Consider the following 26,619-nt stretch of genomic DNA (forward strand, 5'->3'; position numbering starts at 1 on the left):
GGGTGCTACCGCATCTCTGGCAAATGCCTGGTTTGACTCAACTCAAGCCCCAGGCGTCCTCAGACTGGTCCACTAACACCACACGGACCAAACCCTGCCCACAACGGGCAAAGAAAGTCGCTGCAGACGACCGGACTGAAGGAGAAATCAGCTCAGTCACAAAAGCTGGATGCACGCAGCACACTTAGAAGACACCCCTGGAGCACCAGGTCCTGGTGAACAAGGGACGCTGCACTGCAGGGCACTACAGGACCTCTTCATAAGGCCATTACTCTCCAGTGCAGGAGACATATCTGACTTTCCTAACACAGAGAAACAGATGCCGAGACAGACAAAATGAGGAGACAGAGGAATATGTCCCAAATGAAAGAACAGGACAAAATCACAGCAAGAGATCTAAGCTAAATGGAGATAAGTAATATGTCCGATAAAGAATTTAAAGAAATGATCATAAAGATACTCACTGGACTGGAGGAAAGAGTGAGGGACAACAGTGAGACACTCAGTGATGATAAAAAAAGAACCAAACAGAGATGAAGAACACAATAAATGAAATTAAAAATACACCAGTTGGAATAAATAGCAGACTAGAGGAAGCGGAACAAATCAGTGACCTAGAGGACAGAGGAAAGGAAAGCAATCAAGCTAAGCAAGTAAGAGGGGAAAAAATTATACAAAATGAGAATAGACTTATAGAACTTAGTGACACCATCAAGAGTAATAACATTTGCATTATAGGGATTCAGAAGAAGAGAAAGTAAGGGGGGGGGCGGAAAATTTATTTGAAGAAATAATAGCTGAAAAATTCCCAAATTTGGAGAAGGAAACAGAAATTCAGACTCAGGAGGCACAGAGAGCCTCCAACAAAATCAACCCAAGGAGGTTCCCACCAAGACACATAGTAATTAAAATGGCAAAAAGTAGTGATAGAATTTTAAAAGCACCAAGAGAAAAGAAAACGTATACAAGGGAAGTCCCATAAGGCTATCAGCTGATTTTTTCAGCAGAAACTTTGCTGGCCTAAAGGGAATGGCATTATATATTCAAAATGCTGAAAGGAAAAAAATCTGCAGCCAAGAACACTCTATCCAGCAAGGTTATCATTCAGAATAGGAGAGATAAAGAGCTTCCCAGACAAACAGAAGCTAAAGAAATTCACGAACACTAAACCAGCCCTAGAAGAAATGTTAAGATAGGAGACTTTTTGAGTAAAAAGCAAAGACCACAAGTAAGAGTAAGGAAAGTAGGAAACACAAAAGCAGTGAAAAAAAAAAGTGTATCTGCAAAAATCAGTCAAAGTACTCACAAAATAAAAGGATGTAAAGTATGACACCATATACCTAAATATAAGGGCAAGTGGAATAAAGAAGAGGTTTAAACTTAAGTGACCATCAACTTAATATAGACTGCCAAATGCAGAAAATGTTATATACAAACTGAATGATAATCACAAATCAAAAACCAGTAATAGATATGCAAAAATTAAAGAGAAAGGAATTCAAGTATAAAACTAAAGAAAACCAACTAATCATGAGAGAAGAGAGCAAGAGAAAAAAGGGAAAGAGAAAAACCACAAAAACAACCATAAAAAAGTAACAAAATGGCAATAAATACATACCCATTAATAATTATCTTGAGTGTAAATGGACTGACTGCTCCAATCAAAAGACATAGGGTGGCAGAATGGATTTAAAAAAAAAAAGACCCATCTAGATGCTGCCTGCAAGAGATTCATTTCAGATCTAGAGACACATACAGGCTGAAAATAAAGGGATGGAGAAGCATTTATCATGCAAATGAATACAAAAAGAAAGCCAGGATAGCAATACTCAAATCAGACAAAGTAGACTTTTTTTTTTAAATTTTTTTTTTTTAACGTTTATTTATTTTTGAGACAGAGAGAGGCAGAGCATGAACAGAGGAGGGGCAGAGAGAGAGGGAGACACAGAATCTGAAACAGGCTCCAGACTCTGAGCTGTCAGCACAGAGCCCGACGCGGGGCTCGAACTCACGGACCGTGAGATCATGACCTGAGCCGAAGTCGGACGCTTAACTGACCAAGCCACCGGGGCGCCCCCAAAGTAGACTTTAAAACAAAGATGGTAACAAGAGACAAAGAAATAAACTACATAATAATAAGGGGAACAATCCAGCAAGATAGAACAAGTGTAAATATTTATGCATCCAACATGAAAGCACCCAAATACTTGAAAAAGTTAATAGCAAACATAAGGAAAATAATCAGTAGTAATACAATAATAGTAAGGGACTTTAACATCCCACTTAACATCAATGGACAGATCATCCAAATAATAAATCAATAAGGAAACAGTGTCTTTGAATGACACATTAGACCATATGGATTTAAGAGATACAGTGAGAACATTCCATCCTAAAACAGCAGAATACACATTCTCTTCAAGCGCACATGAAACATTCTCCAGAATAGATCACGTTAGGCCACAAGTCTCAATAAATTCAAAAAGACTGGAGTCATACCATGCCTTTTTTCTGACCACAACACTATGAAACTACAGATCAACCACAAGAAAAAAATCTGGAAGGAACAAAATACATGGAGGTTGGATAACATGTTATCCAACAACGAATGGGTCAACCAAGAAATCAAAGAATAAATCAAAAAATTCATGGAGACAAATGAAAATGAAAACACACACACAAAAGAAAGGAAGAAAATGAAAACACAATGATCCAAAGTCTTTGGGATGCAAACGTGGTTCTAAGAGGGACGTCATATAGCAACACAGGCCTAAATCAAGAAGCAAGAAATATCTCAAATAAGGAACCTAACATTACACCTAAAGAAGCTAGAAAAATAACAAGAAACCCAAATCAGAAGAAGGAAGGAAATAATAAAGATTAGTGCAAAAATAAATTATATAGAAATTTTAAAAACAATAGAACAGATTGATGAAACCAGGAGCTGGTTCTTTGAAAGGATCAACAAAATTGATAAACCTTTAGTCAGACTCATCAAGAAAGAGAGAGAGAGAAAGAGAGAGAGAGAGAGAGGGAAAGAGATAATTAAAATAAACAATATCACGAAAGAGGAGAAATAACAAGTGACATTGTGGAAATACAAAGGATGGTAAGAGAATATTATGAAAAATTATATGCCAACAAACTGGACAACCTAGAAGAAATAAACTCCTAGAAACATATAACCTCCAAAAACTGATTCAGGAAGAGATAGAAAATTTGAACAAACTGATTATCAACAATAAAACTGAATCAGTAATCAAAAACTCCCAACGAACAAAAGTCCAGTACCAGATGGCTTCACAGGCTAATTCTACCAAACATTTAAAGAAAAGCTTAATACCTATTATTCTCAAGCTATTCCAAAAAATAGAAGAAGGAAAACTTTCATATTCATTCTACGAGGCCAGTATTACCCTGATACCAAAACCAGATAAAGAAACTACAAAAAACAAACTACAGGCCAATATCTCTGATGAACATGGATGCAAAATTCCTCAACAAAATATTAGCAAGCCAAATCCACCAATACATTAAAAAAATAATTCACCATGATCAAATGGGATTTATTCCTGGGATGCAAGTGCAATATTTGCAAATTAATCAACATGATATATCATATCAATAAGAGAAAGGATAAAAACCATATAATCCTTTCAATAAGTGCAGGAAAAGCATTTAACAAAGGACAGCATCCAATTATGATAAAGAAAAGTCTTAATAAAGTAGATTTAGAGAGAACATACCTCAACAGAATAAAGGCAGCATATAAAAACCACACAGCTAGCATCATACTTAATGGTGAAAACTTGAGAATTTCCCCCTAAGATCAGAAATAAGACAAGGATATCCATTCTCACAGCTTTTTTTTAATGTTTATTTATTTTTAAGAGATAGAGAGAGTGAGAGCGGGAGAGGAACAGAGAGAGAGAGGGAGACACAGAATCCGAAGCAGGCTCCAGGCTCTTGACAGCTCAGAGCCCAAGGTGGGGCTCGAACTCACAAACTGTAAGATCATGACCTGAGCCAAAGTCGGACACCCAACCGACTGAGCCACCCAGGAACCCCTCACCACTTTTTTTTTAAAGTTTATTTATTTAAAGAGAGAGTGTAAGCAGGGGAGGAGTAAAGAAAGGACAGAGAGAGAGAGAGAGAGAGAGAGAGAGAGAATGCCAAGCAGGCTCTGCACTGTCAGTATGGAGCCCAGTGAGGGTCTCAAACAAGCATGAGATCATGACCTGAGCTAAAATCAAGTCAGATGCTTAACCGACTGGGCCACCTAGGCACCCCCACTCTCACCACTTTCATTCAACATAGTACTGGAAGTCCTAGCCACAGGAATCAGACTACAAAAAGAAATAAAAGGCATCCAAACTGGTAAGGAAGAAGTAAAACTGTCACTATTTGCAGACGACATAATGCTATAAATAGAAAACCTTAAAGACTCTACCAAACTACTAGAACTGATCATTGAATTCAGTAAGATCCCAGAATACAAAATCAATGTATAGAAATCTGCTGCATTTCTATACACCAATAATGAAACAAGAGAAAGAAAAATTAAGAAAGCAATCCCATTTACAACTGCACCAAAAATAATAAAATACCTAGAAATCAGCCTAACCAAGGAGGTGAAAGACTTGTACCCTGAAAACTATAAAACATTGATGAAAGAAATTGAAGACGACACAAACAAATGGCAAGATATTCCAAATTCATAGTTTGGAAGAACAAATATTGTTAAAATGTCCATACTACCCAAAGCAGTCTATAGATTTAATGCAATCAGTATCAAAATACCAACAACATTCTTCACAGAACTATGACAAATAATACTAAAATTTGTATGGAACCACACGAGACCCCAAAGAGCCAAAAGAATCTTGAAAAAGAAAAACAAAGCTGGAGGTATCACAGTTCCAGATGACTACAAAGCTGTAATAATCAAAACAGTATGGTACTGGCACAAAAACAGACACATAAACCAATAGAACACAATAGAAAGCCTAGAAACAAACCCGCAGTTATATGGTCAATTAATCATCAACAAAAGAGCCAAGAATATGCCATGGGAAAAAGTCTCTTCAATAAATGTTGCTGGGAAACCTGGACAACTACATGCCAAAGAATGAAACTGGATCGCTTGCTTACACAATACAGAAAAATAAAGTCAAAATGGATTAAAGACCTAAACATGAGACCTGAAACCATAAAAATCCTAGAATAAAGCACAGGCAGTAATTTCTCTGACATGGACATTTCTAATGTCTCCTGAAGCAAGGGAAATAAAAGCCTAAATAAACTATTGGGACTACATCAAAATAAAAAGCTTCTGCACAGCAAAGGGAACAACCAACAAAACTAAAAGGCAGCCTGATGAATGGGAGACGATATTTGCACATGACATAGCTGATAAAAGGGTAGTATCTAAAATATATAAAGAAGTAATAGAACTCAAACCCCAAAAAACAAATAATCCCATTAAAAATGGGCAGAAGACATGAACAGACATTTCTCCAAAGAACACATACTGATGGCCAGCAGACACATGAAAAGATGTTCAACACCACTAATCATCAAGGAAATGCAAATCAAAACCACATAAGATACAACCTCACACCCATTAGAATAACTACGATCAAAAACAGAAGAAGCAGCAAGTATTGGTGAAGACGTGGACGAAGAGGAACCCTCACGCACTGTTGCTGAAAATGCAAACTGGTGCAGTGACTGTGGAAGATAGTATAGATGTTCCTCAAAAAATTAAAAACAGAACTACTCTATGATCCAGTAATTGCACTACTTGGGACTTACCCAAAGAATAAAAAAACATGAACTTGAAAGGATACATGTACCCCTATATTTATTGTAGTATTATTTACGATAGCCAAATTATGGAAACAGCCCCGGTGTCAATATAATGGAATATATGGTCCATCAATGATAGTAATATTCATATATATTTTTTATATATGAATGATCTTTTTTGTGGCTGAATAATATTCCATTATTGTATATATTTTATATAATATAAAATGAAATATTATTTGACCATAAAAAAGATGTGATGTGATGTACAATGGAATATTATTCAGCCATAAAAAAGAATGGAATCTTGCCATTTGTAACAACATGGATGGAGTTAATGCTAAGTGAAATGAGACAGTCAGAGAAAGACAAATACCATATGATTTCCCTCAAATGTGGATTGTAAGAAACAGAATAAACGAACAACAGAAAGAAAAAGAGACAAACCAAAAGCAGAGTCATAACTAAGGAGAACAAAGTGATGGTTACCAGAGGGGAGGGGAGGTGGGGGGATGGAGGAAATAGGTGAAGGAGATTAAGAGTACACTTACCATGATGAGTACTGAGTAATGTATAAAATTGTTGAATCAATATTGTACCCCTGAAACTAATATAACACTGTATGTTAACCATGCTGGAATTAAAATTTTAAACTTAATTTTTAAAAAAAGTCTTCTTATCTCGGGAAGTAGCTGTTTGGTCTGCATTAGTGAGCACCATTTTGTAACCTGACGTTTGGCTCTTTAACTGACAGCATGAAGCTTCAGTACTTGGTCTTAGCTCTTTCTATATTATTAGTTGACTCAGTATGTTGAAATTAACTATTTTTCAGTCTTTCCCATTAGACTGAGCTCCTTGAGAGCAGGAGGTAGATGCTCAACGAATATTTGTTGAACTAGAAATGGACTTACGAAATTCAAGGCCAGAACCTTCTCATGGTAGCATTAAAGGCAGTGATGAAAAAGTACTATGGGATTTGGACGTGGACAATGCTCGCCACGACAGTGTTTCAGGAGGAAATCGATGCTTTCTTAGTCCCCTGGGATGTCATGGTCTAAATGAAGTGCTTTTAAACTCATCCTCTGTGGCTACTGTACGCAGGCCCGATGCTGGCCAGTCTCGAGTGCTCTGGCTTAGGATGTTTATGAGTTCTGTCCTTTCCTGAAGGAGCCAGAGGAAGAGCTATCCATGGAGAATAGCCCCACTATGGCTAAAATGGACCAGGGTGAAAATCAGGTTTTACCAAGTCCAAGAAGAAGACGCCTCCCCAAGGCACTTGGCTACGTCACCGGTGATATGAAAGAATTTGCCAGCTGGCTTAAAGGTATTTATGCTTCCATCCCTTGGGTTGATGGGATAGGTAGCGTGGGGTTCTTGTACTCATATCTTTAGTTATATTCCCTTGACTTTTAACTATTCCTCTCCTCTCCAGTTTTTAACTTTTCGTTTTTTTTAAGATTTTATTTTTAACTAATCTCTATACCCAACATGGGGTTCAAACTTACAACCCCAAGATCAAGAGTCACATGCTCTACTGACTGAGCAAGCCAGACACCCCTAACTTTTTATCTTCTAACCAGCAAGCCCCTTCCAATGTTTTGCTTTTTTATGGAGATAGTGGTCAGGATCAGGGCCCTGTTCATAATAGAGGAAGGCACCTGGTTCCATCCCATAATTTCAGCACTTAAAGACTGAAGTTTTATTATTGGTAATTCATTTCTTTGACTTAAGAGTCTTTACCACTGAGCATGGTAAATAAGTGCATTCTGTGCTTTCTGCAGTGGAGATTCTAATAGGGGCAGTGTGGGTGGAGCATAAAGAAACAGAAGGGTTTCAGGGATCTGAGTGCCACTAAAAGGGAAATGACTCAGAGGGAAAAAGCTTCCAGGAATATCAAAACTTAGTTCACCTTTCTCAGAAGGGGTGTTGATTTTACTCAGGGTGGGCACTAGGCATGGAAAAGAGAATCTTGCCTTGTCAATTCCTTAGCTCTGCATATCTCATCTCTTCCAGACAAACCACAGGTGCTCCAGTTCGTAGATTGGGTTCTTCGGGGCATATCCCAAGTGGTGTTCGTCAGCAACCCCATCAGCGGAATCCTGATTCTGGTGGGGCTCCTCGTCCAGAATCCCTGGTGGGCTCTCAATGGCTGTGTGGGAACAGTGGTCTCTACCCTGACGGCCCTGTTACTTGCTCAGGACAGGTAGGCGTGTCCATTCAAGCCTGCTCGTCTTGCTTCTGAGAACACAGGAGCCAACCAGCGACTTTGGGAACCAGTGATAAAGTCCCACTCTTCCCAGAAAACCTACCTTTATTCCACAGAACTCTACATTTGTCTTGAGTCAGACATCAAGGGATCATCTATATCCCTTATTATTTCTCTTTCATCATTCACTAAATCATTCTTCTTTAGTGATTAATCAATTATTTATCATGAGCATTTTGTTTGGGCATGAGTTCTTAAAAAGTCTTGATGGCTTAAAATTTAAAAAAAAGGGGGGGGGGGCACCTGGGTGGCTCAGTCGGTTAAGTGTCCAACTTCAGCTCAGGTCATGATCTCACAGTTCGTGAGTTCGAGCCCTGTGTCAGGCTCTGTGCTGACGGCTCAGAGCCTGGAGCCTGCTTCGGATTCTGTGTCTCCCTCTCTCTCTCTGCCCCTCCCCAGCTCATGCTCGCATGCTGTTTCTGCCAAAAATAAACAAACTAAAAAAAAAAAAAATTAAAAAAAAAAGTCTTGATGGCTTAAAAAATTCCACTAATTCCATTATATCTTGTTTCCATGCTTAGTTTAGCAAATTCATTCTTTATAGACAGTGTAAAGGTTAGCTCAGTTTCTAGAAAGATGAATAATCACAAATTCCAAGTTAGTAAGTTCTGACTTACGAAGTGTTTGTGTGTTTTCTCAACTACGTGTTAGGTTAAAAATAGCACATACATTTTTAAGTTACTTATTTATTTTGAGAGAGAGAGAGAAAGAAAGAGCAGGCAAGTGGGGGAGGAGCAGAGAGAGAAGGAGAGAGAGAGAATCCCAAGCAGGCTGCATGCTGGCAGCAAAGAGCCCAACTCAGGGCTCGATCTCATACTCGACTCAAAAATAGCATGTACTTTATAAATTGATCTGTCATTGAAGAAGTGATAAGCTGACTTCTACAATGAGAGAAGACAGCTCCTGACTTTCTAGTTTTATCAGGGAGGCCACTGGTCTTCTAGATGTCCAGGATCAATGCATAAGCACCAGTGGATGGTCATTGTAATAACTCAGCTCTTATAACACTTACCATAAATTACCTAAGGAGCTAACCAGAAAGAGAATCAGAAAGAGTTCCACTCTCCCATCAGGTCCAAAGAGCCCGATTTGTTCTCCATAGCTTACGTTCAGTCCTATTCCAACGCACATCAGGAAACAGTCCATTCAGCATGGAGGTGTGGTCCAAGACTGCGCCATATCAACTATTCCTTCATTGTTTTGTTCAAGTGGAAAATGACACATTTTCCTTATCAGGTGTTATTTAAAAATCAAGCCATATTTACACGTGTTGATTTTCAAATCTCTATTACTCTCTTCAGTCCCAAAGGACCGCATTAAAATGGCAATCCTGTGTTAAGCGAATTCACATCTTCCTGCTGCCTTAAGTATGGCGTTCTGCAACTTGCAGACGTTGCCATTAAAGCAATGGCAGTCAAGCATCAAGTCTCCAAGTCCCTTATTAGAAGATGAGTTTTTGCATAGCTGTCCACCGTCCTCATGTATAGTCCCACATTCTAGAAGACAGTATCACTTCCGGGGTTAAACCAGTACAAAGCCCATCACTTTCTACCTGTCCTGATAGATTAGTTAGGGGAGACCAAGGACATTGGACAGAGAGTCCCTCCTCTCATGCTCTCACCCAGGTGAGTGTAAGCGACACCACCTTGCTGTTGCACTGGTACCTCCTGCCCCCGCTGAAGCTCTCACACCACCCAAACGACCCCTGTAGTGTGGCCTCTGGCTGTGTCACCCTCCTTCAGACCTTGCACCTAACCTCACATACTCACTCCACCATCTTCGCACCCGGTGGCCCAATGACTTCATCCTTTAACTCAGCCCTTCGTGGTGTGAGATGTCAGCTCTTAGAGCCCTAGGGGGCCTGGCTTGTCAGCCTTGGGGCTTATTCTGTAGAAGCTGTTCTATTTCTCACTTAGGGCTTCTAGTGTCCTCAATTATGAAACGGGAACCATTTGGGTCAGGAGTAGAAAATTGCCAATAGGACAACCTTCAGAAGTGAGGTGATATGCTGAGAAGCATAAAGAATTCGGTGCTAAATGTGCACATAAATGGAGTACCCTGCCCAGGAAAGGTAATTGTTTTTCATTGCAATAACTTGAAAATGGATATTTGGAGACGACCAAAGGGAGGTGCAGGAAGATGAAAATGTATGCTGAGCTGGAAGATTAATGTTTATAAGGTCACAGACACTACAGAAGTGAATTTACAATTTGACGATCTTACACCTCTTACCAAGAATGTCAGAATTAGGGAAGTTTCACATAAGAGCTCTGAGGCCCTTAATGATGCAGGTCAGAGGCCCTTAATGATACAGAAGAAATAACAACTTTCCAATGTCCATGCTGTGCCTCTTGCCCGCAGGTCAGCAATTGCAGCCGGGCTGCAGGGCTACAACGGCACCCTGGTGGGAATCCTCATGGCTGTCTTTTCAGACAAGGGCAACTATTTCTGGTGGCTGTTATTCCCTGTGTCTGCTATGTCCATGACTTGGTAAGTTATACCTGGTTTTCAAAATGCCTTAAAAAAAACATGTATAGGGCCAAGAGAGAATGGGGAGTGAGTGTTCAATGGGTACAGAGTTTCAGTTTTGCAAGATGGAAAATGTTGTATGAATGGACAATAAGGATGGTTACACAACAATGTGAATGTGCTTAATGCAAGTGAACCGCACCCTTTAAAATGGTTAAAATGGTAAATGTTATTATATATTATATTATATATATAAATATTATATATTATATATATAAATATGTATGTGTGGGATGGAGCCTAAAGATTTGCATCTCTAACTAGTTGCCTGGTGATGTGGCTGATCCAGGAACTACACTTTGAGAACCACTCTGTATGTGTGCCTATATGAACTCTCCCTACCCACCTGTCCCTGCTACCTTCAAAAAATTTATTTACTGAATTCAGTTCCTTTTTTTTTTTTTAAACCTAAATCCTTCAATCCTTCACACTAGTTCCTTAAACCTCCTCCCCCCTTTGTTGGAAGCAAACATTTCCTTCTTATTATGACGTATTTAGGATATAAAACACTGATAACCACACAAATGAGAAGTGTGGCCCACTAAGGACAGTGTCTGCCGGGCCACCCACCCTGGCTTCAACCACAGGTGTGTGGGAGAGAACTTGCTGGTAGAGCCAACCTGTCCAGGAAGTAATTTCTGACCAGTTCTGAAGAACTGGCTGGAGGACGGAAGTTGTCCCCTGCAGTGCTCCCCGCACCCTTTCCCATAACCTGGAGCTCTTGACCTTAGTGATGGGCCAACACGGGAGAGCACAAAAGAGGCCCAGAGACCATCTAATCTAATCCAGTCCCCCAGGCTACAGACAAGGAAATGGAGGAGTAGTTCCTTGCCAAAGGTCACCAACTGCTAAAGCTGCTGCCCGATCCTCCATCCCAATCTTCTTCCTCCAAGCCCACACCACCTTATATCCTCCCTTGGACAATTGTTTCTCTTCTTCAAAAACAGATATAGTAAACACGAAGATGATCTAGAAATTCAAGATGGTGGTCGCCTCTGGTGGGGAGGGAGGGGCATATGATCAAGTGGGTTACACAGGGGCTTTAACTGTGTAGATAGTATATTACTTCATGTCTAAAATACTTCAAAAGTATTTCTAAAATCTGGATTTCATAAGTCACTGTGAGAAACCCCAGAATATAATTTTTCAAAACCAAGTAAGCAAAGCATTCATTTTTGACCTTGTGTAAGAATTATTCTCTGACAGGGTTTATTCCACGTGTGTTTATTTTTTTGTTTCGTTTTGGTTTTTCGGTTATCTTCCCCCCACCCCCCTCACCCCCCCCCCCCGCCATGAAAAGTTTGTTGAAATAGTACTTTAGGGACATATTTGCCCAGAAGACAAAGCCCCTCCATGGTGTAGAGATTCAGTGTCAACTGACTTGTCACATGCACGTTCTTCCATTCTGTTCTGTGGTTGTTGCTGTTGTCATTAGTCCAGTTTTCTCAAGCGCACTGAACTCCTTGTTCTGCAAATGGGACCTCCCCGTCTTCACCCTGCCCTTCAACATGGCGTTGTCAATGTACCTTTCGGCCACGGGACATTACAATCCGTTCTTCCCAGGCAAACTGTTCAAACCTATAACCGAGGTTCCCAATGTCACCTGGACTGACCTCAGTGCCCTGCAGGTAAGGTACACAGTCTTCTCACATTCCTGCCTGGCTCTGGAAGACTCTGTGTCCTCCTGGCTAAGGCATCAGAGCCTTATGGAGACTCAGCTCTAGGGTGGCCTTGCTGCCTTCATCTTGCCCTCTGAACCATTTGTCCTGCTCCAAAACTTTGGGCTCTAAGGGTTTGTGTATTATTGTTATTGAAGTATAGTTAACATACAGTGTTATATTAGTTTCAGGTGTACAATATAATGATTCAGCAATTCTATACATTACTCAGTGCTGATCAGGATAAGAGTACTCTTAATTCCTTCCGCCTACTTCACCCGTCTCCCCACTCACCTCCCTCTGGTAACCACCATTTTGCTCTCTGTATTTAAGCATCGGGTTTTTTGTTTTCTGGGTTTTTTGTTTTTTGTCTCTTTTTTCTTTGTTCTGGGGTTTGGGGATTTTTTTTTAATTTTTTTTTTAATGTTTATATTTGAGAGAGAGACAGAGCATGAGCAGGGAAGGGGCAGAGAGAGAGAGGGAGACACAGAATCTGAAGTAAGCTCAAGGCTCTGAGCTGTCAGCACAGAGCCTGATGTGGGCCTCAAACTCAGAGACCACGAGATCATGACCTGAGCTGAAGTTGGACACTCAACCAACTGAGCCACCCAGGCACCCCTGTTCTAAGGGGTTTTTTTTAATGTTTATTTATTTATTTTGAAAGAAAGAGAGTGGGGGAGGGGCAGAGAGAGGGAGAGAGAGAGAGAGAGAGAGAGAGAACCCTAAGCAGGCTCCCCACTGTCAGTGCAGAGCCCAACATGGAGCTCAAACCCACAAACTGTGAGACCATGACCTGAGCCAAAGTCAAGAGTCAGACACTTAACCAACTGAGCCACCCAGGCACCACTCTAAGGGGTCTTTTAAATGACTGCTCAAAGCTAACTTTTCCTCCTCTTTTCCTAAAATCCACTCCAGAGTATAGCTCTGTTTCAAAGTCGGAGTCAAAGACTGTTTCAAACTTTGGGTGGGTGTGTTGGGGGCCATCCTTTGAGGCAAGGCCTCCAGCCTGGAGTTAAGGCTTCCATGATCTGGCTCCTCTGATCAAAAGAATTTGTTCCTTCCATTAGATCTCATTACAGAACCTCTCTATTCTGCTTTTTCATTTGGCAGATCTCATAGAATATGTACAATAATTCATGGTTCTCAAGCTTTGGTAGGCATCAGAATCATTGTTTTTTTTCTTTTTTAAATATCAGTACAAGCTCCATCTCAGACTCCCTAAATCCTAATCTCTGGGAATAGAGTCTGGGAGCCTGTATTAACAAGCTTCCCAAATAACGGTGATGTAGGCCAGAGTTTGAGAACTGCTATCATAAGATGTATTCTATGTATCTCTTTACAGATGTGCACAAAGAGAGCACCTTTTTAAAAAATCTGGTTGACCCAGGGGTGCCTGGGTGGCTCAGTTGGTTAAGTATCTGATACTTGATTTTGGCTGATACTGATACAGTTTGTGAGTTCAACCCCCGTATCAAGCTCTGTGTTGACAGCGTGGAGCCTGCTTGGGATTCTCTGTCTCCCTCTTGCTCTGCTCCTCCCCAATTTGTGCTTATGCTCTCTCTCTCTCTCTCTCTTTCTCTCTCTCTCTCTCAAAAATAAACATTAAAAAATAATAATAAAAATAAGTTAAAAACCTGGTTAACCCAAATCACATTCCAGCTCTTCCTGTTGGTGTTTATTTAATAACTCTGTTTAAGGTTTCTTGACTATTAAAAACAAGAGAACACTTAAAATCAGAAGAGGGGCACCTGGGTGGCTCAGTCAGTTGGGCATCTGACTTCAGCTCAGGTCATGATCTCACAGCTCGTGAGTTCGAGCCCCGCATCGGGCTCTGTGCTGACAGCTCAGAGCCTGGAGCCTGCTTTGGATTCTGTGTGTCTCTCTCTCTCTCTGCTCCTCCCCTGCTCACACTCTGTGTGTGTGTCTCTCTCTCTCAAAAATAAATAAACATTAAAAAACACTTTTTTTTAAATCAGAAGAAAACTACCACCTTTTATGATGTGAAAAAGACTGGCTTTCCCACTATCAGGTTATGAAACCCCATTTGCCGTCCTCCTTGCTGAGCGATCAAAACATGTGAAGAGCTCAGGCAGGCTTCTCTGTACATTCTTGCCCAGAAAATAAATAGGAGCATTTGGAAATAACCCAAAAAGAAAATCAAATGTTTATTCGAATCCCCTGTGAAAAATATTATAAATAATGTTAAGTAATCTATCTAAAATGTCCCTGTCCAACATAGTAGCCATTATCCCCATGTGGCTATTTTAATTTAAATTTGAAATTCATTACAATTAAATAAAATTAAAAATTCAGTTTCTTAGCCTCACTAGCCACATTTCAGGTGCTCAGTAGGCACATGTATTGGGCAGCACACAAAGGAATATTCCACCTCCATGGAAGTCCTGCTGGATAGTGCTGATCCGCGGAGGTAAGGGTCTTGCTCTTCTCACTATGAACTACCGCCCCAACATCAGCACCCTTATTTCCCATCTCACCCAGCTTCCGCCTCCCGGGCTACCCAGGGGATAGTTCTGCTGTCCACTTCTGAGATGAAAGCCTAAGTAGTCTTTGCCCGCATCAAGTTCCCTGCTCTAGAGAAACAGGAAATGATTTCGCGTAGACATGAAGATCCAGTGTGGGCTGGAAATTTTAAGGTCCATCTTAGGATAGACTCAAACTCACAGTATGGTCCCGTGCTCTGAGCAAGGACTGATGCAGCATTTGGAAGCCAGCGTTAGTTCCAGCCTAACGCATGAAGGGAGAGGGCAGTTCCCCAGTCCCCGCGCCGAGGCAGAGCCCCCTGTGTCAGAGTCACTGCTTCCCCAAGGCCCCTCAGAAGGTATACATGTGACCTAGAGAAGACGGAGGGAGCAAGATGGGAAGGCATCTTTCAGTAAATGGTCTTGGTCACAAAGGAACCTAGTGTGGTTAATTATGCCTATCCTGGACCTACCAAATGTGTTGCTATAAAATGCTATTCACGTTTGTTAGCTTAAATCAAACCCTGTCCCTTCCCGAAAACTGCCATTCTGTGAACACACGAGCTGAATTCAGGCCTCGGCCAGAAAGTAGAAATTTACATGTGTTACAGGTAAATTTACATGACATTTACATGTATTTTTGTGGCGGTTTTTTTGCACTGACTGGCAGTTGTTTATAACTGGAACAAGCTAAGGATATTCTGGTTTAAATAAATACATGTTCTCATTAACAGCAGAAGTGTCAATAGGGTCCTGATTCATGAACTTGCTGATAATTGCTTCTGAATTATGGATAAGAGAACCCGACTCTGGGTCTCTGGCCTTAACAACCCAATTGCAAGGGAGCAATAGTACTTCTATTGACCACAGTGTGCACTGATGTATTAGGCCTGAGAACCAATGGACAGTTAAAAGCAACAGAAGTGTAAGCTGTGAGGCAGTGACTCCACCAGGGAGCTTATCAGCAGCCAAAGCCACCGTGTCAGTGCAGCAACGGAGCCCCAGAGTGAAGGGGGTTCTAGGAAGGTGTGCTCAGTATGCAGCAGGTATGGGCTGGTGCATCTTTTGGGATAAAGCAAAAGTGTGAGGTTTCTCTGTAAAGAGAGAGAATTTTTAAAAAGGCGGGGGGTGGGGGTAGGGTGATGGTACTTGGGTGGCCCAGTTGGTTGAGCACCCGGCTCTTGATTTCAGCTCAGGTCCTGATCCCGGGGTCATGGGTTTGGCTGGAGCCCCACGTGAGGCTCCGTGCTGAGCGTGGAGCCTGCTTAAGATTCTCTCTTCCTCCCTCTGCCCCTCTCCCCCACTTGCACGTACTCTCTCTCTAAAATTAAAAAAAATTTTTTTAATTAAAAAAATAAAAAAAATTAGTCACACTGATCTCAAAAGACAAGATAAACCCACTCTACCATTGCCTTGTATGTGTTTGTAGGTGTCTGTTCAGCTGTTTTAATGACCTCCTTCTCTAAATGGCTTTGCAGCTGTTGAAATCCCTGCCTGTGGGTGTCGGTCAGATCTACGGCTGCGATAACCCGTGGTCGGGGGGCATTTTCCTGGGCGCCATTCTGCTCTCCTCCCCGCTCATGTGCCTGCACGCTGCCATCGGGTCACTGCTGGGGATAGCAGCAGGTAAGCCTGAGACGGGCAATGGGATATCGAGCACCTCCCCCGCTGCTTGCACCCCCTCCGGTGTCTTCCATGCTCCAGACCTTTCTTGAGACCTTCAGGCCTTTAAGCTCTGCTTCCAAGAACTCCCTTGGTGCCTCCCCCACCCCTAACCTCCTTCCAGAGCGTGTTGCCTTTTGTCCACAGCTGTGACTCCTTCTGTCTTACCTAACAGGACTCAGTCTTTCAGCGCCATTTGAGAACATCTACTTTGGACTCTGGGGTTTCAACAGCTCTCTGGCCTGCATTGCAATGGGGGGGATGTTCATGGCACTGACCTGGCAAACCCACCTGCTGGCTCTTGCCTGCGGTGAGTATACTGTACCTCGGAGGGAAGCTCGCTCATAACCATGGGATCAGCCCAAACAGTAAGATATGACTGTGTGAGGAACTGGGGCAAGGGTTCCAGTTTGGGCCCCGGCTCTCTCTGTGTGTGAGCAGGGCAGGTGGCTTCCTCTCTCTGGATGGATTAAGCCCTCCTGGGCCCTCCTCATGGGTTATCATGAGGACAGGAGAGCCTGTTGAGCCATATTAAACATTTGCCTTATGTATATGTTGGGGGATAGAAACTTGACTCGTCCTATGTTCTTCATACTAGTCGTTGACCCAAGAAACTAATAAAATGAGTCAAGCTAAACACAGAGCCATCTCTCCTGGTGAGTCAGGCAGGACTACATGTGGCCCTTTGAGAATCACAGGAACCAGCTGTTCTCACACTTCAGGGAGTGTCAGGATCACCTGGAAGGCTTGTTAAAACACAGATGGCTGCCCCCCTTCCCCAGTCCCTGATTCGTCGTTAGAGGTGGGGGAGGAGTTGGCGTCTCTAACGAGGGCCAGGTGGCACTGATGCTATTCCTCCAGGGACCACATTTTCAGACCCGCTGTATTCATCCGTTCGGACCCCCATATTCCAGCCAGACTCCTCCTGTCAGAGCCAGATGGTTCTGGAGATCCCCACACCTTCCTTCTCATTTTACTACTGGGGTTCTGAGGCCAGAGAGGTGAAGTGATGTGCTGAAGGGCATCCAGTCAATTAGGGTAAATTCAAGCCCGGAATCTACATTTGGTAACAACTTCTGTAATTCCCCTACCCTACTCTGTTCCCAGTGGCAGCATTCAGGCCTTTAAGAGAACACACCTCAAGTGATTTAGATTTGAAAAGCTAATGGATTTCTCAGGCCCTTGTAAAGTGGAGACATATTCACCCAGAGCCTCTGGCATCCCTAATTCAATACGAAGTAAAAAGTAAGATAATGTATTAGAGTGTAGGGATACTGGGGTATCCCTGGGTGATACTGGGGAAGGGTGGAATGTGCAGAAATGATCTGTAATCTAATGGAAATACTTGTGTAGAGTCAGTTTATCACCAGATTAATCAATCCAAGTTACCTACACCACTATTAAAATGGTGGACCACATACGCACACACAATGGAATACTACTCAGCCATAAAAAGGATGAAATCTTGCCACTTGCAACAACATGGGTAGACCTTGAGGGCATTATGCTAAATGAAACAAGTCAGAGAAAGACAAATATCATATGATGTCACTTACAGGTGGAATCTAAAAACACAAAACAAAGCAAAACCCAGACCCATAAGTACAGAGAACAGACTGGTGGTTGCCAGAGAGGAGGCAGATTAGGAGTATAAATGGATAAAGGGAAGTACAAACTTCCAGTTATAAAATAAATAAGTCATGGGGGGTGTAATATACAACATGAGGAATCTAGTCAATAATATTGTATTAACTTTGTACAGTGATGGACGGTGACTTTACTGAGGTGAGCATCTCACGATGTATGCAAAGATGGAAACACTATGTTGTACACCTGAAACTAATATAATATTGTATGTCAACGATACCCCAATTAAAAAAAATAAGATAATAAAATAAAAGGGTAGACCACATGTCAGGCAGAGAATTTAGAATGGATTCCTGCACTGGGCAGGAAGCAGGACCAAGGATTTCTAAGGCCTCACTCAATTTTAATTTTCTGATGCTGTAGTGAAGTTAAAAAATCTCAGATTGTTGTGGTGTTGCCACTTTACATGTCAGTTTGCCAATTTCCTTATAGTACAAAGCTGTTTCGCCAACTAGTCCTGTCAAAGTTTTTGCTCATTTTCCCATATTTGTTCATAAGCTTAGAGCAAAGGAGAAAACTGATTACGTGTCACCTGAGGTAGGCCAAGTTAGAAGCTTTACTATGAGATTCTTTGAGATTTCAAATCTTTTTTTTTTTTTAAGTTTATTTTTGAGAGAGAGAGAGAGAGAGAGAGAGGAGAGAGAGGAGAGAGAGAATCCCAAGCAGGTTTCATGCTGTCAGCACGGAGCCCAACACGGGCCTCGATCCCACAAACGATGAGATCGTGACCTGAGCCGAAACCAAGAGTCCGACACTTCACCGACTGAGCCAGGCGCCCTGAGATTTCAAATCTTTATTCAAGGGGCTTACATTTATGTTTCTGTGTGGGCGGTGATAGAAAATACATATTAAACACTCATGAAACCCACGTGGCCATGGCCGGATATGATGTATCTGAACTTCCTCCCAGACAGTACTGGGAAGACCTAGGGGGTTAGCAACTTTAGATCCAGAAATTCCTGTGCGCAGAGAGTGTTATGATCAAGGGCAGAAGCCAGGTGGGTGAGAGCAAGCCCACTGGAGACCATGTGATATCTGTGACAGAACAAGGACACATCTGCAGTACCAGATTCCCTGGGGGCACATGACAGTGCAGAATCATCAAGAAGCACCTCCTAGGGGCGCCTGAGTGGCTCAATTGGTTAAGTGCCCCACTTTGTCTCAGGTCATGATCTCATGGTTCATGGGTTTGAGCCCTGCGTCGGGCTCTGTGCTGACAGCTCAGAGCCTGGAGCCTGCTTTGGATTCTGTCTCTCCCTCTCTCTCTGCCCCTTCTCTGTTCTCACTCTGTTTCTCTCTCTCAAAAATAAATGAATATTAAATTTAAAAAAAAAAAAAAAAGAAGAAGCACCTCCTAGAGACGGTGGCTTTTCTGTATGTCCTAAAATTGAGCGGAGGAAGTCCTGTTGGTGGAGGCAATCTGACTGGATGGTCGGAGCCAGCATGGGGGCAGCCTGAGTACATCCTTCAAGATCAAGGAGAAACTGTTTTGGTCACACAAGTTGTTGCTGAAATCTTGACAGACTGTGGAAAGGGATGAGGCCAAGATGTTAGCAGATGGGTTTCCTCAAAGCAGGAATATCTTCATTATTTTCTTCACTATAGAAGCAGTATGGGCTTATGGTACCAAAAAAAAAAAAAAATTGATAAATACAGAAGAGTATAAAGCAGAGTGTAAAAAGACTCCCTCCTGCTCCCTCAGTGTAACTTTTTTGCCTACCTCTTATAAGGACCTTGGGTTACGTTGGGTCCACTTGGATAACCCACACTCATCTCCCGGTCTCAAGATCATTAACCTAATCACAGCTGCAAAGCTCCTTTTGACGGATAAGGTAACATATTCACGGGTTCTGGGGATTAGAGCGTGAACGTCTTTGGGGGCCGTGACTGTGCCTATCACGCCTACCTTCCTTCGGACAGGTCAGATTTTCTTTAATGGCGTAGCGTAATGGATGAGACAATGTACTGAATTAGTTGAGAACCCAGACCCTCTGCCACGTCCTAGCTCTGCCAAGTTTAACTTCAATAGATGCCACATTCAATAGATGCCCTCCCCCAGGGGCCATCCCGCTTTCCCCTGCCACCAGTGGTGTGTGAGAGGGCACGTTTCATCCATACTAGGTACTGGCCATCCTTTCCGTCTTTGGACATAAAGTTTTGAGGCAGACCTCCAGCCCCCTCCTGTAAGGTAAATCTCACATGGGAAATGTAACAGCAAGTTCCAGCTTGCCCACGTCACCCTGACCTTGCCAAACCAAAGACCGACTCGGCCAGCCAAAGTAAATAAAGAACGGACATTCATTACAGAGTTGCTCTTTCATTAGATCACATGGCCTTATCAGCAAGAGGACCCGGGAAGCTCTGACAGGGCCCGGCACTGCTGCCTTCCCTGCCTCGACACCGGAAGCTGCCCACCAAGGAATTCCTCAGTCTTGTTATTTTATCAGTGCAAACTGTAAACACGTTTCGTCTCCTTTTAATGCTTGGCTTGTCACAGTAGGACTTGTACACAGTGGCCTGTGGGGACGGACATTGCCGGCCCTTCAGCTCTCGGGGCCTCTCCTCTCCCTCTGCTGCCCAGAGCTCTGTCAGAGTCATCACCTACAAACTGTGGTGTGCAGAATGTCACCTCTATTGTAAGGCTTTCCCAGTCTGATTCAGCAAATCTTAATTGATGGGCAGTTACTGTTACGCAGTCTGACTCTCTTTCTATGGGGAGAAAAGTGGCTTGTAATTGGAGAGCACCTGGAAACTGCGTAACAGTAAGAAACCAGAGCAATGCCTTCCAAATGTAATAAGTATCAAATGCAGAGAAGTGCAATGAGTCTCAGGTGCTCAGGGGACATCTCCTAGAAGAGCCGGCGCCCAAGGGAGCAAGGACAGAATGTTCCGGTACTTGCCCAAGGGCCGGTGAATATTTGTTGAATGAGTGAGTGAATGAATGAATGAAATAGAAAAAAAAAGAATGAAATTCTCAAAACCCAACAAAAAAGCTCTTCCAACCCAAGCTGTTGCTGGCTTCTGCTCAGATCAGTATCTCACCCCCCAGGGACAGGGATGGGTTTGAGAGCTGCTCTTTGTGGAAATACAGGATTGAATGTGAGATTCATCCCCTCCCTGTAAAGAGCATCTTCAAGTTGCCCTTTGACAAATGATAAAAACAGATTCCGACGTTCAGGGATTTGTTGTACAATTAAATGGCAGAGCTGGGGTTTGAAGCTTGTCTTTCCAAGACACGCCTTTCCCGCTAGCTGGAGACAATTCAGATGTTGAAAGACATACTGTTGAACAAAAATACCAGGACAAAAAGACCAAAGATTGATAAAAGGTTGGAAGTCTGTGGTAAAGTAAATGAGGGAGGGAGTCCCTCCCCCCAACTTCCTGCCCCGCCCCCGTGGTGGCTGTGTGATTTCTCCTGCTTTGGGGCAGTAGATGGTGGGCGTGCCTACCGGTCTGTGCTGCTAGGCCAGGTGGCTGTGTGGCCAGCTTATGAAGGTCATTCTGCAGCCTGCCTTGGTGAAACCCAAGGGCTTCCCTGAGCCTTCTTGAGCACCCCCCTTCAACTGATGATTAGCTACTTGAGAGCTTTGTTTTTGTTGTTTCACGTTGAAGGTCACAGATATACTCAAACTGCTACTTTAAGTTTTGCGCTCGCTCAGAGTAAATAAAAACGTAGCATGTTAGTTCATTAGCCCGTATGCCGATCTTAATGGTATTTGGAAAAATGTTCTTATGGGGAGAAATCGCAAGTTTGTGTTCTGTTTCTACTGATCTCTGAGTTAGCATCTTTTTTTTTATACCACAAGTGTTTCTAACTGTGAATTCTAACCAATACGAGAATCCTTGTGATCGTACAGAAACCGTGCTATCCGAAGAAACATTCATACTTTTCATTTTAGTCCAACCATGCTCAGATAAAATAACAGGGAAGTTTATTGGCCATGGAAAGCCTTTTCCTTAAGGATCAGCGGTAACATGAACCAAATAGTAATCACAGAAAAGCTACCTTTACTGAGTACTTCTTTTTAAATTTTTTTAATGTTTATTTTTGAAAGACAGAGCATGAGCGGGGGAGGGGCAGAGAGAGAGGGAGACACAGAATGTGAAGCAGCCTCCAGAATCTGAGCTGTCACAGGAGCCTGATGCGGGGCTTAAATCCATGGACCTCGAGATCATGACCTGAGCCAAAGTCGGGTGCTTAACCGACAGAGCCACGCAGGCACCCCTACCGAGCACTTCGTACTGCGTGCTAAACCCAAGTATTACCTGCTTTCGTGTCACACCAACCCCGTGACAAAGGAATTCCTATTCCCTCTATTGTGCAGGTGAGAAAGTGAAGGCTTAGAATGGAGGCCACCAAGCTCCTAAGTGGTAGAGTCTGGATTTGAACCCAGAGCTGCCGACTCTAAGCTCATACTTATAACCAGGGTGCTGGGCTGGCTGGAAAGACATGGAAGTTTCCTTTGCAGGGGATTTATACCAGAAGGCAGTCTTCCCTGTAATGAGAAGTGCACCTACTAAGTACTGTTGTTCCCCTTTGTTTGTAGCCCTGTTCACTGCCTACCTTGGAGTCAGCCTGTCACACATGATGGCTGTGGTGAGTTTGCTTTAATCTTGCATTGTCATAACATGACTGATCAGTTTCTGATGATATGGAAACCCTCCCAAGGTCCCCCTGGGTGGTGTCCCGCAGGATCCATGGCTGTGATAGCCACTACTTTCTCATCTCCTGGACCTTCCTGTCCCCACTCACCTTGTAGCTTCTTCGTGAATTATAATCCAAACTACAATCACCAGGCTTGCTAAAAATATCAGATTGATAATTTAAAGAAGTGAAACTTAGGCTGTATAACATATTTATCAAGTTCATATTCTAACTCTGAGTGTCAGGGAATTGACCTTAGAATATCTTCTACTTGAACAGAAAGCCAAGACCATGTGGTGGTTGAGAAATCAGGAAAGAGAGAAAAATATAATTGGCTAATGACCCAGATGGTGCTGTTTTTTGTTTTGGGTCAAGCCATTAGTTTTTCATACCTCTTGTCTTTTTTTTTTTTTTTTTAATTTTATGTTAGAATGAGAGAGAGAGAGAGAGAGAGGAGAGCAGGGGAAGGGCATAGAGAGAGGGAGAGAGAATCCCAATTTAGGGCTCAATCCCATGACCTGAGCCGAAATCAAGACTTGGATGCTTAACCGACTGAGCCACCCAGGTACCCCACACCTTGTCCTTTTTTAAATCTCCATCAGTCGTAAGACTATTCAGACTCACATCCTGGCTTAAGTATTTAAAAAAATTTTTTGATGTTTTATTTATTTTTGAGAGAGAGAGAGAGAGACCAAGCCCATGAGCAAGTGAGGGGCAGAGAGAGAGGGAGTCACAGAATCCAAAGCAGGCTCCAGGCTCTGAGCTGTCAGCAAAGAGCCTGACGCAGGGCCCAAACTCGTGAACCGTGAGATCATGACCTGAGCAGAAGTTGGACACTTAACCAACTGAGCCACCCAGGTGCCACCCCTGCTGAACTATTTAATAGGCAAAACCATCTCCCATTTAGTGGCCCCTGCCCCTCTTTCTCCTTCCTTTTCAGCACTGTCCTGCCCCTGACCTTCTCTTTCAGAACTGCATGAGTTGCCAAGAACAGCCCAGAGGAAGGACCTCCCCTCAAGGAGCTTAGAATCTATTTGGGAACTGGAACAAAAGGAAGGAAAGCCAGTAGAGTCCAAGACTAGTCTGGGTGGAAATCGGGAGGAGAGATGGCACCACAGGCTGAACTCAGCAAAGAGGGCCCTGTGGGTGTGATGAAGGTCAGGAGACATTGGCGGTTTGCTAAGTGACATCTCTAGGTGCCCCGTGGCATAGGAAGCCCACTGTATGAAAGGAAGGGAAAGATGTACAAGGTGGACAGGCAAATGACCACCCTAAGAAGCAGATGAGGGCATTTCACCTGCTAAATGCCCTGGGATCTTGGACTCCATCTTGGGCATTAGTGGACCTGGGTCAGTGCTCCAGGGATGCATCCCCCTGGGCTGAATGAGAATAGGATGAAGGGTGGTACTTTGTGACAGGATCTCAGAGGAGTATGTGCCTTGTCTCTTCCTCTTCAGGCGGGATTGCCAGCTTGTACCTGGCCCTTCTGTTTGGCCACACTACTGTTCCTCTTGCTGACCACGAAAAATGCCAACATGTACAGGATGCCCCTCGGTAAAGTCACTTATCCTGAAGAAAACCGCATCTTCTACATACAAGCCAAGAAAAAAAGGATGGTTGAAAGCCCTTTGTGAGAGCAACCCCACCCACAGCCATAGTCACAAGGGGTGGCTGACCGACTGCCCCAGGTGACCCCCAGGGTCTTGGCAAACTGCTGTTCTTTGCCCTTAACGACTTTCGCACTACTAACCCATTGGCGATCTGCTCTTAGGCTCATTTTGTAGCTTTCTCTTAGACTCCAGGAGCATCCCCAAACATGTGAGAGACCAGATGGTGTGCCCTGGTGGGGCGTTGGTGCTAAGACTAATATATTCATAAGGTCAAGTGCTCCAACAGAATGAAGATGTGAGACCAGAGCTAATGATTGACATTTATTGATATTCTTAGTGTTTGGTTAGGCTACGTGATGTTAACAGTATTAAAAATTAAGCTCTACAACTAAGCCTCAAGCGAATGGAATTCATGGTCACAAAGTCAAAGTCAACCCAGAATTCTCAGATAAGCAGTGTGACTTGTTTGAAATCGATACAAGTTACACATGACAGTGGTAGTGCCCACAGCTCATGCCCCAGCCCCTCAGCAGAACAGCCTGGATCCTGCCCTGTGTGGGTGGGATTCTCTTACGGGAGATGGGCTGATTCTTTCCAGGTGGACACAGCTGTAGGAGAGAGAAAGGGATTTTATCAGTCAAAATTATTCTGGAATGTTATTTTTCTTAGACGTGGCAAAGGATTTTTTTTTTTTTAGATAAGGTTTATTATCTTTTTCTTATGAGAATGCATTTGTGTTTTCAATGAGGTAAAATAAGAGAAGTTCCTGGCTTAACCAGTTCCTAGATATTAAAGAAAAGTTACATTTTTATGAAATATTCGGCATAGCTGTTTTCACTTTAATCCACATGTTGATTTTGTAAATGCCAGGAATGTGTAGAACCAAGTTATCAGCATCCAAGGGTCCTTTAACGCCACAATTTGCAATCCATTTGGGATGTTTGACATGTTATAAAGCCTGAAAGTTAAGTTCAGATTGTTTCTGGATGCTTGGAAGTTGTTGAATTTCTTTAAAAAAAAAATTCATTAAAAAAAAAAAGTCATTATTATCTGCACACTCACAATATTCTCACTCAGGACCCAAAGGTAAAGGGTTCTCCTGTTTTTCTTTGTTTTAATTTTAAAGTAATCAGTCCTATAAACATCCTATAACCAAACACAGTGAGGATGCCATAGAAAGTGCCACTCGCTACCTTCCGCTGAATCTGTATGGATTCAGTGTTTTGGAGGATTCGGAAAGAGAAACCGTGGAATCCTAAAGGGTTTTTCCCCCCTTTGGGTTTGCAGTGCTCAGTGCAAAATATTTAGGTGGCTGCAGGAATAAACAGAAGAAGGGAAGCCAACCTAAAATATTTCAGGGAGAAGTCCACTTCTTCCTTTTCTCAGGAAAACAAACATTGTTCTGATTTAACAACCCTGTGACCAAAGCCTTTTGAAACCCTGAATTTGCAACTGTCATAGAGTCATGTGGAAAAATTAAATCTTCACCGTGTGAACGGAAATCTCCCTTGTTAGGGAATTTGTGAAATAAGACTTGGTGGGAGGGCAGGGGAGGAGGACTCAAAAACGAAAGCAGAACCAAAGATAAACCAGGAGAGAAGAGTCCAGGCTGTGGTTGAGTGAACCAGAGCCTCTGACATGCCTCCGGGCCCATCTTCACAGGACATGGAGTGTTCTCCGTATACCTTCTGCTGGTGGACTCACACAGGCGTGTAAATAGGAACATTCTAAAGCCTTGTACATTGCCGAATTTAAATGGTATTAATTTTTTCAAGCTGTTTTTGTTACTAAGTGTTACCCTGAAATGAAGTGAGTATTTTGTTAGTTTCCTCAGGGATCACTTGGATTCTTTTCCTATTGTTTGTATAACAAATTTCTAGGTAAGAATATGAATAAAATTATCCTCACAGCTCAGTTTTGTACAGATTTTGTTTAAAAGTCACCTATGCCTTTTATAGCTATCGTGCGTGTATATTAACAATCACATGCATAATTGTGTCTTGCTTAAATCTGCTTATGTTTTGATGTGCTGGTATCCTGATTCCTTTCTTCTACTTGGTAACAGCACCAGACGTGTCGCTGAGCAAACCCTGTTCAAGTCAGATATATGGGCCCATCCCTGTGGGTCTCCTCTCAACTACACATCGTTCTCCCCACTCAGGGTTGAGACTGGATTACTGAGGATAGCCATGGACGTTCAGGACATGCTCCTAAGACTTTAAGATGAATATCCCGCCAGGCAGCTCCAGGCATCCCGTCCGGGCCCTCGGTACCCCACCAGGACTGAGCCTCAGGGGGCAGCATTCTGGGAGGA

General features: G+C 42.8%; 1 protein-coding gene across 3 annotated transcripts in view; it reads left to right on the top strand.

Annotated features, from left to right (window-relative positions):
* Window positions 1-26,208, top strand: part of LOC122203483 (urea transporter 1) — a 53,755-nt gene extending 27,547 nt beyond the window's left edge. For all 3 annotated transcript variants that reach the window (XM_042910377.1, XM_042910379.1, XM_042910380.1), the window contains 8 exons: window positions 6,976-7,132; window positions 7,822-8,011; window positions 10,436-10,564; window positions 12,039-12,231; window positions 16,220-16,367; window positions 16,579-16,713; window positions 22,598-22,647; window positions 24,153-26,208. In XM_042910377.1, the coding sequence (XP_042766311.1) occupies window positions 6,976-7,132; window positions 7,822-8,011; window positions 10,436-10,564; window positions 12,039-12,231; window positions 16,220-16,367; window positions 16,579-16,713; window positions 22,598-22,647; window positions 24,153-24,329 (1,179 nt within the window). In that variant the 3' untranslated portion in view covers window positions 24,330-26,208. The remainder of the gene's footprint in view (window positions 1-6,975; window positions 7,133-7,821; window positions 8,012-10,435; window positions 10,565-12,038; window positions 12,232-16,219; window positions 16,368-16,578; window positions 16,714-22,597; window positions 22,648-24,152) is intronic.
* The last annotated feature ends 411 nt before the right edge of the window (window positions 26,209-26,619 follow it).

Source organism: Panthera leo, chromosome D3, assembly GCF_018350215.1.
Source record: "Panthera leo isolate Ple1 chromosome D3, P.leo_Ple1_pat1.1, whole genome shotgun sequence".
NCBI lineage: Eukaryota > Metazoa > Chordata > Mammalia > Carnivora > Felidae > Panthera > Panthera leo.